General features: G+C 39.5%; 1 protein-coding gene across 1 annotated transcript in view; it reads right to left on the bottom strand.

Moving 5' to 3' along the window:
• The window catches only part of csmd3b (CUB and Sushi multiple domains 3b), a 1719816-nt gene that overhangs the window by 504279 nt on the left and 1197296 nt on the right, over positions 1–18241 (bottom strand). The window contains 1 exon segment of the mRNA XM_048595770.1: positions 6020–6123. Within this exon segment, the coding sequence (XP_048451727.1) occupies positions 6020–6123 (104 nt within the window).

Genomic DNA, 18241 nt, shown 5'->3' with positions numbered 1-18241 from the left:
GTCTAGGCCTGAAATGTCAGCCTTCCTGCTCCTACGATGCTGCTTGGTCTGCTGTGTTCATCCAGCTCTGCACCTTGTTGTCTCAGATTCTCCAGAAGCTGCAGTTCCTACTATCTCCCCAAAATTACAGTATCTTATTTCTGATCCCATCTGTAACAAATTGCAACAAAGGATAATACTAATTAACCACACATCCATGGAAAATATATTATTTTACTTCTATAACATCACAGCACAGTATGTCAGAATATTTTTAGATTGTGAATCCGTCAATGTAAAAACAAAAGGAAGTTAGATGAGGTTTTAACAATAATAATGAAGATCAAGCTATTTTCCACTTTGAAAAAAAAATTAGAATGTTTTCTGAAGAAGGGTCCTGACTCGAAATGTGAACTTTCCTGCTCCTCTGATACTGCCCGGCCTGCTGTCTTCCTCCAGCTCCACACTGTGTTAGCTCTGACTCTAGCACCTGCAGTTCTTGCTATCTCTTAGAATGTTTTGCATGATTTTAACATGCTACATGATATTTGGCCAGTGCTGTCCCTTAACCTCCCTGTCTTGAAAGGATTGTAACTTACAATACTGTCCTTGCCATGAGCTGTTTTCTAGGACTTCATTTAAAATATCATTACTTACTTGTAAGGATTATAAGGTAATTCTTGTGACATTTGACTAAGGTGGTGTCTGGTGGTGGGGTGCGAACTCCTTGGGTGTAAATTCTTTTCACATGGACATTTTCTGGCAAAAGTCACTGGATACAGCTGCAGCACCAGCTGATTGTGCCCTAACACAATCAAAGATTCAGATGGAAACAGTTGAATTTTCACTGCCAACCTGATAGACACCCAGAAAGTACTGCCTCCATACCCATTACTGAATTGTTCACGAAGCCATTGAAACCAGGGGCATAGTTTTATTTCTCACATAGTATGTAAAAGAAAGTGATTCCCAAACACTTTTCAACTGTGACCCTGTTTCGAGACTTGAAAATTACAGTCACTCTTCAGTGAAAACTGAGACAGAGCAAAGGCTGGTTAGAGTGGGGAGTACATTGTTAAAACTTTGTGAAAGTTCCCTGCAACTGTTGCTACCTCAGAACTTGTGATGCCAAAATGTCAGCTGATGATCCCTGTGGGTCCAGATCCCCACCTTAGGAAGCCCTGCTATAAGTCCAACTGTTCTTGGACTTAGTCCTGCAATTGAAAGTTGCCTGGGTAATGCATTAGCTGGTAGTCATTACATTGGCATTTATATTTTCACTTTCCTTGGACAATAAGTATTCTAGATCAATTAGGAAGAAAAGAGTTGATGCAGGTGAAAACATAAATTGCTGGAGATATTCAGCAAGTCTGACAGCATTTATGAAAGAGAGAAAAGGCTTCAAAATTTCGTTCAGAGATAGTAGGAACAGCCGATGCTGGAGAATATGAGATAACAAGGTGTAGAGCTGGATGAACACAGCAGGCCAAGCAGCATCAGAGGAGCAGGAAAGGGGATTCTGAAATAAATAGGGAGAGAGGGGGAGGCGGATGGAAGATGGATAAAGGAGAGGATAGGTGGAGAGGAGACGGACAGGTCAAAGAGGCGGGGATGGAGCCAGTAAAGGTGGGTGTAGGTGGAGAGTTAGGGAGGGGATAGGTCAGTCCAGGGAGGACGGACAGGTCAAGGGGGCAGGATGAGGCTGGTAGGTAGGAGTGGGGGTGGGGCTTGAGGTGGGAGGAGTGTATAGGTGGGAGGAAGGACAGGTTAGGGAGGTAGGGACGAGCTGGGCTGGTTTTGGGATGCGGTAAGGGGTGGGGAGATTTTGAAGCTTGTGAAGTCCATATTGATACCATTGGGCTGCAGGGTTCCCAAGCGAAATATGAGGTGCTGTTCCTACTGACTCCCACAGCTACCTAGAATACTATTATTAGCTCTGAGATGATCCTGAGTCATAGAAATTTGGAGATGATCTTCACAGCCATTGGCAGTGCCACTCTTCCCTTACAATGCAGCAACACATCCAGTTGGTGCAGGTGGTACAGGTTAATCACCACCTCCTTCGTGAATTGTATCCACTCTACAAACTATTTCTGGCTGAGATCCAACGAGGAGTAGTTCTCCCTGCAGGAGCATGGCCTCCTATTGACTAGCCTCTTTGTCAATGTTTCCTTTATGCTCAGCTTCTCCACTTTGCTGTCTTCACTCTGTTTCCCCTCTTGTTCTGTAGCTCACAAAGCACACCAACCATAGCCCTCGTGAATGATAGCACAGGCTTTCTACTGTCAGGCCTTCACAATCCTTCAGACTCCTTGGAAAAATCCAGTCCCTTCTGACATGAACAACTTTACAGAAATGCCCAGCAGCATAGCACATAATACTTCAACTAACCATGAAACAGGGACAGAGACATAAAAGCACCAAATGGCTGCAATAGGCAGTGATTGGCATATACAGCTTTTGAAGCTATACATACGCTTAGGTGTCAGTGTTTAAGGGAAGATATTAAACAGAACCCTACGGCTCAAAGTTGCAGGTTGAACATTAAACATGTTGAACATTTTTGTAGAAAGGCATTGGGAAATAAAAGGGCCATAAACCACGTTTGATCGGAAGAAAGAAATAGGATGGAAACACAATAGTGAATATAAATTTTCCTTTGTTTCAATAGGATATTCAGTCACTTCAGTGTTGTTTCTCCTCTGCTGTGCATTTGGTGTCATTCTGTAGATTTGGAGATAATTTTCAGTTTCACAGACTGAATGATAACTTGGTGGAGCACAATGACCACTTTTTGTAGAACTCAATACAAATCGATGGATTGTAAATCAGGGATGTACTTCAGCCTGTAGGTGATCCATTCCTTTAATTTAATGCCCAAGCAATGAAGTTTAAAATAACTCTTTTAAATCAATTTGTTCACACTCAATCTTCCATTCTGTGAATACTGTCAAATTGTATGTATCAGCCTGCCCTAGCAAAGAGAACATTAATTACCTGTCTTGTGAAACAGTGAACAGTAAATTGGTCAATCCCTCAGTGTTCATTCTGATTCCCTGATCTGAACTTACATTACAAAAGTTAAAGATCAGTTTGGCTGCCTCAGCCAGCATTCACTGTGTGCAGATAACTCTAACAAACCAGGTTCCAGAAATGACAAAAAAAGGTCTCCTCTAAATTTTTATTGCAGATGCACAGTTTGCCGAAACTTGTATGTAGCACCTGGGAAAATACACTTCAATCAACAATATTTTGCTTCATGAATAGGACCAAGGCGGTCACCGCCTTCTCTCAAGCTGTTTAATTAATTTGGCTTCATTTACAGCCTCCCATTGCTCCTCTGCCTCCAGCATAACAGTGTGTGGTAATGTAGGAACGTGGAATTTAGCTGGACCATCAGCGCTAACATTGTTGAATAATCAATTCTGACTCATATTACTTAATTTCTCATTAGCACAAATGTCATGCAAAGTGGGATTTCCATTTGTGCAGCTTTTACGTATTATAATAATGTGTCTTTGTGCCTGTAGTTGGCTGTGTGGTTGAGGTGAGGGATTGGAAATCCACTAAGGTCTCCCAGCCTAGGTTCAAACCTTACCTACTAATTTTGTCACTCTTCCCAATTTTTAGGGACTTTGATGGCACAGTGGTAGCGCTCCTAACTCTGAGTCAGAAGGTTCAGGTCCAAGCCCCACATGCTCCAGAGGTGTATCATAATGTATCTATTCAGGCTGATGAACAATATTTATAAATATAATTCAAAGTAGTTTTTAGAACAATGCAGATGTGGGAAAATATTAAAATTCACCTGAATGGCATATATCTTTATTCAGCTAATGGACTCAAAATTAGTTAATTATAATGCATGTAAGATTACTAAAGGAAATATCTTAAATTGCCAATTTCTTTCAGTGTCAGATACTGTTATGTGGCTTTAAGAGAAAAGCTGAAGTGACGGCCAAAAAGGAACCCTTGTGTTCCAGGATATCCTTTTCATGATTGACTCGAGAGAAGTATTCTAAGCTTATGGAAGGTCAGTGACACCTTTTCTGTTGGACATGAATTATGCAAATGAATTTGGAGTCATACATTCTGATGGTATGGATGCACAGCTCAGTTTGAATTTTGCAAAGCTACTGACATTAAATGGATCTAAAGAAAGTCATATTACTGAGATTGCTTCAGCTGGCCAAGGATAGGACTTGTCAGGAGGACATTTGTTAAAGGACGTCCTTGCCAGGAGATTTAGAGTTAGAAACATTGGCAGGTGAGTCAGAGTTATCAGAGTTGAAAGTTGGGAACATAGATGTGACAAAATTTAATTGAAACAGGTTTAGGACTTGAGAGAGAGGTAGTAACAAGTGTCAAAGTGTGCAACTCCAGCTGATCTACAAGCTCCAGAAGTTAACATAGACTGGGAAACAAAAGCTAAAAATCTTTCAAAGCAATTTCTAGAATTCCTGAGACTCCAGGAAAAGATGAACAGAAATGCATTGAACTTCTGAACCACATAAAAATATTCCTTCAGGTGAGGCAAATATAAGTTTTAGTTGTCTGATAAAATTTGTTAGTTTGGCCTGTGAGTGAGTGATAACCCATTTTGTCAGTATTTTCCCTGACAAATAAGTTTAGAATTTGGATTTTATATTATGTAGCTATTGACATAAAATTTACTAGGTGAGGCAAAATGAAATTAAACCAGACCGAAATGAGAAGAGAAACCATATTAAAATTGGTGAAGACCCAATGATTAGAAAGGTCATGGGATTTTAAAGTGATTTTTGTTTAAAGAGAGAATGTGTTTGTTTATTTACATCAAGAAGTAATGGACTCTGCTGACACAGTAACATCGGAGAGGTTTTGTTCAAAACAGACACAATCAATCAGATGTGGTCATGTGGACTATTTATCAGCTGAATGTGTGATTGTCATGAAATGTTGCTGTGCAATTATTATACAGCAGATAAAATAACATATAAGTGGTGAACAGTGGGTGTAAGCTGATGTTCCATGTCAAAGATCTTTACGGCAAGAGGTAAGCTTCTTTTCCAAGGAGACACAAGCAGGTCCTAATGAGTTAATTGAACAAACAACATGGAAACACAGAGATAGTAGGAACTGCAGATGCTGGAGAATCTGAGACAGCAGGGCTGGATGAACACAGCAGGCCAAGCAGCATCATAGGAGCAGAGAGGAACTCATTTTTGTGATATTTGCTGGTGGTCAAACTGATCATTTTCTGGAGACTGGACAGTTTGAAAGAATTTGAATCCATAGCTTCTTTGTATGGAGCGAGTATAAAGCAGCTTGCTTTGTAGCAAAAATTTAGCGAGGTTTGGGAAGGTTGATTGATCAACGACGGAAATGGAGTGGGCTGATCACCTGCTCTAGTCTGATTTTCAGACAAGTCCACATAAAAGGGATCAATTGGGATTGTAAACATTGCATGGTTAACATTTTTGCAGTATTTTTATAGTGTACTTTCCTTTAATAAAGAACATTGTGTATATTCTGTTGTTAGAGCAGCTTTGCGTTATTGAAACCTGATGGACCAGGGAAAGTGGGATTAAAGCTGACAGTTAAGATCAAAAGTACACAAAAATAATATTAAAACTTAAAAATAAATCAATTCTAACAGGATTCTAAGCATATGAGTAAACAAATAAGTAAAATCCAATTGGATCTTGAGTTCAGCGACTTCAAACCTTAGGAATCAGTTTTAATTTTAACCTATTCCCATTCATGTTCCATTATATTTATTTCCATCTTACAGTGGTTCAGCTTTACTCAACTTCTGCCTTTCCAAAATCTTTTCACTGTTCTAATAGAAATCATATTTTTACTTTTACTGCACTGACCATTTTTCTTTTACTCAGTTCTGCTAAGAGGTTTACTATCCATCCCTTTTGATTAATAAAGGCTGCAACAGTCACAGCATACTTCTATAATTTTCTATTCGGTTTTTCAGGCATAATAATCTAAAACACTTGATAGAAGCAGACAATTTGAATACAGACTGGATGATCAATAATGTACTTACACATGCAGCACAGTGGTAGGGTCACCAACTTCTCCTCCATCGCCGACCGTGAGAGTGTCGTAGCCTATTTCCAAGTCAAATTCTTCAAAATCAATCTGAATCACCTATTGGTAAAACAGAAAAGGCAACAGAGCACTTAGCCAAGAACATCCATAAAAGAACAACTAACAGACCCATTGCAATGACTATATTTTGTTCATAGCTAAAGAACATTATTCGTCACTTTGGTCAATGTAAACACAGTCCTAGATTTGGAGCAGAGAAATAAATAACATTTTATTTCATTTACTGAAAGTATTGCATTTAAATTGATAAAGGTGGTTGATAAAATGTTCACTCCATCATAAATTACAATCGTCAAATGCAATGAATGAGATTCTTAGTGTGCAATGCGTATTGAACTCTGTATCTGTCAGTTCATCCATCATTTGAATCATATTTATAACTCTTTTTGTGACAGTGTACATTACATTTGCTAAAGGACAAGAGGCTTCCTCCTTCTCAATATACCTAAGTGCTTTAGCATCTGGCAGCACAAAGTCCTGATCAAAACTACAAATAGGTTCAAATGTAATGGCCGTCATATAATTTCTTTATAGACCATTAAACCATTTCTGTGCTGTACTTATTTTAGCAGCACATTGTCATTCCAGGTTCTAAAAAATTAAATATTAAAATTTGCAATCGATGAGGAAAGGATCAAAATAGTTGTACATCATAGTGAGGCAATTTACAGATGAAATAAAAATCAGCAGTCAAGTTTTAAATACAGGCAAGCAACTGAAAATCAAACAGCTGGAGGTTGCATTTATTCTGAGTTTGACTTTTATCAACATGTTCCTGATAGGATCTGATTTAGTTCATTTAGCATCATGCCTAACTTACTTCAAACATCACTTTTATTCCAGAAATGTGTATATGTCAGGCATAAGTGATGAATAATTAAATTTCAGTTCCTCACAAAACGATGCAACAATGAAATGTCACATCAAGCTGAATCTTACTGGAAATCAGGCGCATGGGTGACACTTCACTGAAAATACATTCTTTTATTTGTAAAGATATGTTCACTTCACATCATTAGCTGTATGAATATCTGTCTAGCTGCAACTATGAAATGAAAAGTGTAGAGCCTAGCCATCTTTAGTGCTATGGAAGGGATTATGTTCCTGGCTTGAAGTAAACAGTTCCTACACCATGTGTGCAATATGGGATCTTGAAGGTGATTGGTACTTTGGTAACTCAGGTAAATCTTTCTAGGCTGCAGTATATTGCTTATACCTCAAAGCCATTACAGGGATTGTTTCCTGATGCTGGTGCAATCAAAACTGCTTGGCCGTAGGATCTGTAGTCAGCACAGCATGTTAATGGCTAATGTTCACACAACATGTAATGTTTACAGATACTGTACTGTATGAATGTCTGTGCAATGCTGTTAGCCTTCTTTCTTTATTAGAAATATCCTGGTAAATCTATCCTGGTGCAGCACAATATACAATATGTAAATAATGATAGATCTTGCGGGGGAGGGGGTGGGATTTGATGTCAGGCCACTTTGCCATCTCTTATCCTTCATTGACCTTCAATTATAAAGAATGGCTTTTTGTGAAGAAGTATTAAGGATCATTCTGTAATGCACTCAGATTTGAAGGCTACAAGGGAAATACAATTGTTCTTAGGTAAATAATTAATTATGGTTTCCAAATATTGAATTCTTCTTTTAAAAATGCTTCACGAATTTCACACTTAAAAACTTATTTTACAAATGCCCATTCAAGTATCATCTTTTAAAAGTTAAAAATGTAAAACATTTATTAAGAATGTATGCATTTTTGAGGTTTCATAATAATACTTCCAAAGTAACCTTGTTGAACAATTCAAAGCATTCTTCGGGATATGAGGACTCGTTAATGGTTAGGAAGCAGAGAATAGACATAAACAGGGAATTTTCAAGTCGGCAGGTTGCTAAAAGTGGATTGTCACAGGGTCAGTTCTGAAGCCTCAAGTAGAAGAATTAGTCTCAGCCTCAACTTCAAGAAGACAGTTTATCTCTCCATTAAGATCAAGGAGAAATCCTCTCAAATGTCAACAATTCCCCTACCTAGAAAGCCACCTCTCATCCAACAACACATCCAAACTATCCTTCGAATCGGGGTCTTTGACAATTATGACATCCTTGCTAATACGAAGATCTTGATGTATAAGGCTGTCAAACCTCCATCTCTTCTACTATTGCTCAGATACTTGGACCATCTCCAAGGCTCTGGAGAAATACCATCAATGCTGTTTAAGATGGATATTCTGCATCAGCTGTGAGGACAGGCATACTGACATCAATATCCTTGAAGGAGCCAATAGCACAAGCATCAAGGCCACAATTATCTGAAACCAACTTTGCTGATCCAACTATGTGCTTAGGATGCCTGAGGTCCAACTGTCAAAGCAAATCTTCTTCATCTCGCTCATGGAGGGCATCCAAATAAGAATGGAGCAAAGAAAGCGCTTTGAATACACCGTGAAGGCTTCCTTCAAGAAATCCAACATAGATATCAATCCCTGGGAGACACTTACTCAGAAGAAACAGACTTGGGAGAACTGCCTCGCTGAAGGGACACAATTGAGAACACTCACCAGCAAGAAAAAGAGCCTGAAAAAGGAATGCCAGTGATCTTGAGTCCAAGACCAATTCCACCTCCTGGAAAGCGAGTGTACGGTCAGAGATGTGCCCCTAGGATTGAGCTCATTAGCCGCACAAGGACCCACAGAACGGTGACCAGTGACACAGAATTTCATACTCATTAATGAGTGATCATCGATGATGACTAGGGTCTCAGCTATTTACAATGTAAATTCATGATTTTGATGAAGACATGGAGAGTAACGTATTCAACTTGGCTGACAATGCAAGATGGAAAATCAAGCTGTGGAGAGGACAAGAGGGAGAGGTTGCAGAGATATGGACAGGGTGTTATCCACTCACTTAACCCCGTGTCTCTGTGGGTTTCCTCTGGGTGCTTTGGTTTTCTCCCACAGTCCAAAGACATGCAGGTCAGATGGATTGGCCTAATTGCCCATAGTGTCCAGGGATGTACAGGTTAGGTGAGTTAGCCATGGGAAATGCAGAGTTACAGGGATAGGGTAGGTGGTTAGGTGGGACTTGAATCTGGACCTTCTGATGCAGAGGCCATTACCATCACTGTGCCACAAGAACCCCAAATACTAGAATTTAGCCAACCAGACTTTCTTTTTGAAAAGCTTTTTTTTTTAACCAAACTGTTCAGATATGTTATGACACACCCCTAGAGCAGGGGAGACTTTAATCCAGGTGTTCTGACACAGTGGTCGGGTCACTACCACTGTACCATAAGTACCAGCTGAAGCTTCTTTTATATTAGCCTTATGATGTGCCTCATTCCAACTTCAGCAGACTGTCTTATTCTGCATTGGTTTAAATATTTTGCTTGTAAATATTTTAATCACCCTGTTCAATGATGTACCTTTGGGGTAGGTAGGGACACTACCACTGTACCACAAAGGCCCCATCAGTTTTATTTACCTTCCAGTTATTATACTATTCTACTGTGGCCTTTTCATTAAGCTTGCTCTATTAGTTGGGTATCTTCCATTTGCAAAATCTTCTTGCCATGTATAATAATTTGTACACCAAAGCACTGAGAAATCCACACACATATAGCTTTACTTAGCCATCTATAGAGCATTCTCTTTCTTTCAGGCAACATACAATTTGGCTTTCTCCAGATAGGCTTCAGCTGACAAAGCTCAAGGATTACAGCCCTCCAACTGTGCACAGAAGCACTGCTAATTTTCCAGATGATTGCACAAATGAATACTACCTTTGAGTTAAACACACTAAGCTCTATGAGTTTGCATGATATTCTGGAGCTATGCCTAAAGAACCTGAGGCTCCCAGTTATTAGTCTATTCTACTGGGGCTCATTAATTTGACTAGTTAATCAATAATCAAGAACACCCTGGAGCACTATAGACTTGTCTGCCTCATAAGGATTGATTGCCTAATTTTGACTTATTCTCATCCTTCCTTATTAGGTAAGGTATTTCAAAGCCAGTATCAAATCCATAAGGGGACAATTTTTACTTTCCGAGAAGTAGATCCTTTCATGTAGAAACATATAGCAAAAACTATGATTAGAATGTAAAAGGGAAGAAAACAGCTGAAGCTAATGTTGGTCCACTTGAGGATGAGAGTTGGGAGTTAATAGTGGGGAACACAGAAATGGATGAGACACTGAATCAATATTTTGCTTCAGTTTTCATGGTGGGGGATCTAGTATCGTCCTAATATTAACAGGCAATGCAAAGGTTGTAGAATGGGTAGAACTCATAGCAATCATCATAATGAGGGATAACGCACTGAGTAAACTCAGGATTAGGGGCGAACAAGTCTCCAGGGCCTAATGGCTTAATCCTAATGTTTTGCAGCAAGTGGCAGCAGAGATAATCAATCCACTGGTTATAACATTGCAAAATTCCCTGTATATGGGAAAGGTTCCAGCAGAGTGGAAAAATAATAATCAATAACAGAGGAAGGGAGGCAGAAAGTAGGAAACTATAGACAAGTTAATTTAACATCTATTCTTGGAAAATTGTTTGAATCCATTATTAAGGAAGTTATAATAGGACATTTGGGAAAGTCAAAATATAATCTATCAGAGTCATCATGGACTTATGAAGGGTAAATCATGTTTGACTAACTTGCTAAAGTTCTTCAAAGATGTGACAAGCAAAGTGGATAATTGTCTTGTGTGGATTTTGTTTCTCTGGACTTCCAGAAGGCACTTGATAAGGTGTCACACAAAAGGTTAGTACACAAAGTAAGATCACATGGAGTTAGATGTAATTTATTCACATGCGTAGAAGATTGACAAACAAAAAGGAGTCAAAATTACAGAGTCACAGAATCATACAGATAAATGGGTCTTTTCTCTGGTCAGCAACATATAATTAATTGGTTGCCACAGGGTTAAGTCCAGGGATCCTAACAATCTACCATCTATATTAATAACTTGGATGCAGGAATAGAATGCACTATAGCCAAATTTGCAGGTGACACCAAATAGTTGAGAAAGTAAGTTGCAATAAAGAAATAAGAAATTTGTAAATGGATAAGGATAGGTTAGGTGAATGAGTTAAAATTTGGCAGATGAAGTTTAACATGGACAAGTGTGAGGTTATCCAGTTATCAAGTTTATGCTTCCATTGAAAAGCTTTTATTTTGTATCACCGATTTTTTTTCCCACTATTTCTTGTGGATTTGGGAAGAAAATATTGCTCTAGTGAACTGGTAAATAGTAATGTTATCAGCCCACATTCTGCACTTAGCAGTGAAAGAACAGCACTCATCATTCACCATGTCATCAGTTTCTCACAAACTGTTTGCAGACTTTGGATCATAGATTTGCTCTAACCAGATGTCTGATCCAATATGACAAGAACACAAGAAATATGAACAAGAGTCGAGCAAATGGGCTATCGAGCCTGGTCCATCATTAAATGCGGTCACGACTGATCTCTGGCTTCAACTGCATACTCTTGTCTGCTGCCATCCCCCTGGTTTCCTCAAGAGACCAAAAAGCTGCCTACCTTGGCTTCAAATGTACTCAATGATAAAGCATTAACAAGCCTCTGGAGCAGAGAATTCCAAAGATTCATGACTCTTTGAGTGAAGAAATTTTTCATTCTGTCAACACTAATTGATCAACCTCTTACACTAAACCCGAATCCATATGTTTTAGATTCCCTGACAAAAATAGACAATCTCTCATTGTTTACCTGATCAAGCCCCTTCAGAATCGTATCTATCTTTGTGATGACGCTGTGGTTTTAAGGGACGTATTTTGTCCTGGTTTCTTTTAGAGAGAGATTGGGGTCAAGTGCCATGCAGACTATGAGAAGACAAGTAACTCATGTGGCCTTGAGTTTTTTTTTAAGTTGGGGCAATAGAAACAGCCTGAGAGAGTGTGGTCAAGTTCACATAAATTCAGGATTTTAGTTAGCTTTCAGCAGTTGTTTCTAGGGTCTTAGCAGGGTTGGAAGGCAGTGAATCTCTCCCAGCTGCTACACTCTCTCTCTCTGGGGAGCTGCGGAATGTATCTTTTTCTTGCTGGTGGGATTGCATGTGAGACCATCTGTTTTACTGAAATTGCCATTTTTGCCAAGGGTGTGTTTATGGGATGTTACTATATTGGAACAGTTACGATTCAGAGTAAAATAATCTATTATTCTGTTAAGTTTTCCAATAGAGTTAAGTTATTCCACCTTCCTCTTCCTTTCGTTGTATTTTAACTGCAGTGTTCAAATAAATTGCGTTTTGCTTAATGTTGAGAAGTTTGACCAATCAATTTGCATCTGAAACACAGCACCTTGCATTTACCTTTGAAATAAGAAAATCATTATGGTCTAGGCTATCTTCCCATTAAATTTTGAGGGGTTCTGGTCTGGTCCATAACAATCTTAATGAGATTACTGCTTGTTCTTGTAAACTCCAGAGAACATGCATACAATTTACTCAGCCATTCAGCATAGGAAAAACCTCCATATCCCAGCTTAGTGAGAATTCACTTTTATTGCCTCCAATTTCTCAAATTATACTCTGTTATATTTGTGAATAGGGCACAAAACAATCTTCAACCAATCAGATTGGAAAATGTATTTATCATGTATCACAATCTTAAAAAATCACTTACTCCTTAATGAACCTGCCCTGACATAAATTGAAATGTTTAATTGAAAACTAGTCAGTGCATAATCCTGCTTCATGTTGATGTACGCATTTTAATGCCATCTTTACCTTTAGCTTCTGTTTCAACATCACTTGTGAAGAAACATAATAATTCATAATGCAACTGCTGGATTTTTAAGTTCAATTGCACTTGTGCATGCCAAGGAGCAGCTGTCTCATTTACTTCATAAAAACAGAAAGCTCTGACAGCTTCACCACTCCTATTAATGCAAAATACAGACCATTATGTTAAATAGACTGGATTGTAAGTGTTTTCTTTTACTTAGGTAAAGTGATCCTCTCAGCCATCCACAACTGCCCATTAAGCTTGTAAGAGCTTTAGTTGGAAATTACAAATAATAGAAAATGGAAAAGTTTCAAGCAGGAAGACTCAGGGGCACAGAAAGTTCTGTAGTGTAACCTCACCAGTGAAATGTGATGAATAACAGCAAATTTTCAATTATATTCCACATTTGAGGATTTTTTTGCAAATCACAATTACATCCCTCTCTCACAAATGAAATAACTGTGGCACTGCAGCTGGTTGTAAGCAAGTAATAATGTTGTAATTTATTCCCAGGCATAAAAAAGTGCCATGATGAGCTATGAGAGTAAAGTTCAAATGGGTTGTATGATCCACTGTGGTTCAAGATTTGTTGCCGGTCTAAATGACATAATGCTTTCATACACGTAAGGCAACATTGTTTCTCTTGTCAGGGTCACTCACTTTCTCTCTCCCATTAATTTCCAGCAGCTTTTGTGCATAATCTGCATCACATGTAAAAAACAAAGATATCCTGCAACTACTGGAATAGATCATATTGGGCTCAGCTGACAAGAGGAATTGGTTTTGGAGAATTAATGCGCTCTGGTATAATAGCAAATAATATTCCAACATATAGCAATACGCTCCAGTGTAATGGCAGACATTGTGACAGTGTTTTTAATCTTTTATCAACCTGCAGCAAGCCTTTATTGAATTGTTAACATTGACATTCTTATGTTTCTAACTTAGACCTTAAAAATAGGTGTTGTTATCCAGAGCAATGTTTTTAGAGCAGTAAGACTGTTCTAGTTTCTGTGTCTATAGATTGTTTAAGAGATGGCCTGTAGTAGAGTGATGTCCTCTTCCTGTTGGATGTAGGAGATTAGGGATAATTTCAATGTTACTGATGAGTATGGCTACAGAAAATGTGTTTTGTTGTGAATCCATTCGGATAGCCGGATTGGTTCAAGCAGCAGTTAGAGGCAGTGCACTTTGCTGGATAGCAGTTTCAGGAAGGTAGAAAACCACGGATACAGTCAGTTAGATGGGTTACTTCCAGGAAAGGTAGGAGGGGTGAGCAGGTAGTGCAGGAGTCTTCTGTGGCTGATTCCAATCTCAAACAAGTATGCTGTTTTGGAAAATGTAGGGGGTGGTGGACTTTCAGGGGAATGTAGCACCAACAGCCAGATTTCTCATGCGAAGACTCGCTTGACTGTAATGAAAAGTATTTCAGGTTCCAAGCAATCAATTGTGACAGGGGACTCTCTAGTCAGGGACACAGACAGATGTTTCTGCAGTTGACAGCAAGACATCAGAACATCAAGGATGTCTCAGAGAAGGTGCAGAATGTTCTCAAAGGGAAGAGTGACCAGCAGGAGGTCATTGTATGTGTGGGTACCAATGACATTGGAAGAAAAGGAATGGAGGTTGTGTAGAGACAACGTAGGAAATTAGGCAGGAGTTTAATAAATAGGGCCTTGAGGGGAGTAATACCTGGGTAAATCTTAGTGCCATGTGAGGCTAATTTTGATGATTGGGAGAGACTATTTACAGGAAAAGGGACGGTTGGAAAGTGGAAGGTCTTCAAAACTGGGATAATGAAAGTCCAGAGGCAGTATGTTCCTGTTAATATGATGGGTAAGGCTGATAGGTGTAGGGAATGCTGGATTACTAGAGAAATTAAAGCTCTGGACAAGAAAAAGAATGCGGCATACAGCAAGTATAGCTTAGCTGGGATCAAGTGAATCCCTAGAGGAGTATAAGGGCAATAGGGTAAACTCAAGAGGGAAACCAGGAGAGCAGAAAGGGGACAAGAGATATTTTTCACAAATAGGATTAAGGAGAATCCAAAGAGATTCCACAAATACATTATGGACTAAAGAGTAACTAGGGAGAGAATAGAGTCCCTTAAAGGTCAACAAAGCCATTCATGTGTGGAACTGCAGGAGATGGGTAAGACACTAAACCAGTATTTCGCGCCAGTATTTACTGTGGAGAAGGATATGGAGGCCAGAAAACATGGAGAATTAAATAGTGATATTGTGAAAAGTGTCCATATTACAGAGGAAGACTTGCTGGACGTCATAAAACGCATAAAGGTGGATACATCCCTCATCTCCGCCTCCTTGACCTGTCCATCTTCCCTCCCACCTACCCGCCCCTCCCTCCTCACTGACCAACCCCCATCCCAACTCCCTACCTACACTCACCTTTACTGGCGTCATTCCCGCCTCCTTGACCTGTCCGTCTTCTCTCCACCTATCTGCTCCTTTATCCACCTTCTATCATCGCCTCCCCATCTTTCTATTTATTTCGGACCCCCCTTCCCCTCCCCCATTTCTGAAGAAGGGTCCAGACCCGAAACATCAGCTTTCCTGCTCCTCTGATGCTGCCTGGCCTGCTGTGTTCATCCAGCTCTACACCTTGTTATCTGATACATCCCTGGGACCTGATCAGGTGTGTCCCAGAACTTTTTGGGAAACTAGGAAAGTGGGAAATGATTGCTGGGCACCTTGCTGAGATATTTGCATCATCGATAGCCAAGGATGAAGTGCTGAAAGACTGGAGTTTTGCTAATGTGGTGCCATTATTTAAGAAAGGTGATTTGGAGAAGCCAAGGAACTATAGGCCAGTGAACCTGACATCAATGGCAGGTAAGTTGTTGGAGGGGATTCTAAGGGATAGGATTTACATGTATATCTTAAGGCAAGGACTGGTTATGGATTGTCAACATGTAAAATTGTGACTCACTAACTTGATTGAGTTTTTTGAAGAAGTGACAAAGAAGACTGATGAAGGCAGAGCACTGGACGTTGTCTATATGGACTTTAGCAAGGCGATCAACAAGATTCTGCAGGGTAGACTGATTAGCAAGGTTAAATCAATTGGAATCCAGAGATAGCTAGGCATGCAATACAAAATTGGCTTGAAGGTAGGACACAGAGGGTGGTAGCAGAGGGCTGCTTTTTGGACCGGAGGCCTGTGACCAGTAGTGTGCCGCAAGGATTGGTGTTGGGTCAGCTGCTTTTTGCAATTTATATAAATGATTTGGATATGAATATCCGAAGCATAGTTAATAAATTTGCAGATGACAACATATTGGTGGCATAGTGGACAATGTAGAAAGTGATCAAGGTGCTGTTGCACTCTGAGATAAAATGGACTGAGGGGCTGAGGAGTGGCAGTAGGAATTTAATTTAGATGAATGTAAGGTGTTGGTCATTGTAAGACAAATCAGGGCAGGATGTATACACTTAATGGTCGGGTCCTAGAATGTGTTGCCGAACAAAGGACCTTGGGTTGGTTCATAGTTCCTGGAAAATGGAGTCGCAGGTAGACAGGATAGTGAAGAAGGAATTTGGTATGCTTGCCTTCATTGGTCAGTTGAGTATAAGAGTTAGGATGTCATGTTGTGGTTGTACAGGACATTAGTTAGGCACCTTTTGGAATACTGCATTCAGTTCTGGTCTCCCTGCTATGGGAAAGACGTTGTGAAACTTGAAAGGGTTCAGAAAAGATTTACAAGGATGTTGCCAGGGTTGGAAGGTTTGAGCTGTATAGGCTGGGGAGTGACCTTATAGAGGTTTATAAAATCATGAGGGGCACGGATAGGGTGAATAGCGAAAGCCTTTTTCCATGGATAGGGGAGTCCAAATCTAGAGGTTTAAGGTGGGAGGGGAAAGAATTAAAAGGGGCCTCAGAATTAACTTTTTCTCACAGAGGGTGGTGCGTGTATGGAATGAGTTACCAGAGGAAATGGTGGAGGCTAGTACAATTACAACATTTAAAAGGCATCTGGATGGGGACATAAATAGAAAGTGTTCAGAAGGATATGGGCCAAATGCTGGCAAATGAGACTAGATTAATTTAGGATCTCTGGTTGGCATGGATAAGTTGGATTGAAGGATCTGTTTCTGAGCTGTACAACTCTGTGACTCTATGACCTCCTGTCTTCAATCAGGATTCTACACAGCGTACAACATGAAAAGGCCATGTCACAGGCAGTGGTGTGCCAACTATCATACAAATTACAGCTTTCACTGAATACTTTAGCACACTAAATGGATTTTAATTTTCAACTGCTATTGCATACGCTTGAAATCTCAGTGAGTGACCCTGCTGACTCAAAATCATTGAAATCAAATCTGCAGCTGAATCAGTGAAGTTACTGAAGCAAATGTAATAGCTTTCCTCCAAGCCTTTCATGACATGTAGCTATGGATTTTTGAAGTGAAGATATTTTTAAATTAAAAATCATCACCCAAAACTAAGCCAGAAAGTTAAAATGTAAGGAACTGCAAGCTTTCAGCCTCATAAACAGTTTTTATTTGCTCAATCCTGCAGTTTGTTTTCAAGTTGTAGTTTAAAAGCTTTCAAGTTAAAATCACAAATTTGCCAAGTGGCATTTTCAAACTCCATAGCAATAAAGAAATGTTGACTCATTGACTTGTCTTAATTCAGCTTCAGTGTAATTCAACACAACCCAAACACCTGGTATCTGTGATTATCACAGGGTCCAAACTCGAGATTGAAATAATAAATCTCCTTCTCTTCCATCCAACCTGATAAATGCTAAGATCTCCTTTGTTTCTTTTATCAGCCTTACCTAAAGAAGTGCTAACCAACTGGTCTTTGACTGCTTCTGCTTCTCCAATTTTATTCCCCTTCTGTTGAATGTGCAGACTTTGCTGGGTTACAATTCTCCAGATATCAGTGACTCATACAAGTGCCCATTCTTTCAACGTAAAATTTGACAATGCATACCAGTGTATCATTCAACTACAGAGAGCTGAATTCAATCCTGTCTTCCCCCAACACCCTCACAGATTCATTTGCTAACAAAAGATTGGGGTAAGGTAAGGTATCGTCAAAATCCCTATGTGACTCTGCCTATCTAACTAATAAGGCTGCAGCTGTTTTGCTGATACTCTGCCAACCACTTCTGTCAACCATTTAGTTTGGCTTATGCTCTAATCCTTTAACAGTGACCTGTTTGAAAATTATTTTTCTAGTAATGAGACCGACGTGCCATTTGTGAAATACGTAATATGATGTAAGAATAGTGTTACAACAATTACTGTCTCTCAAAATAAATGAAATAACATTTAATGAACATTACAAATTTATAGCCTGCTAAGTTCCATAACAGTTACGGCAACAGTTAATTTCCCAGCTCTACTGTGTGCCATCTCTGTAA

This window comes from Rhincodon typus, chromosome 4, assembly GCF_021869965.1.
Source record: "Rhincodon typus isolate 14 chromosome 4, sRhiTyp1.1, whole genome shotgun sequence".
NCBI classification, from domain to species: Eukaryota; Metazoa; Chordata; class Chondrichthyes; order Orectolobiformes; family Rhincodontidae; genus Rhincodon; species Rhincodon typus.
This window is presented reverse-complemented; position numbering and strand designations above follow the sequence as displayed.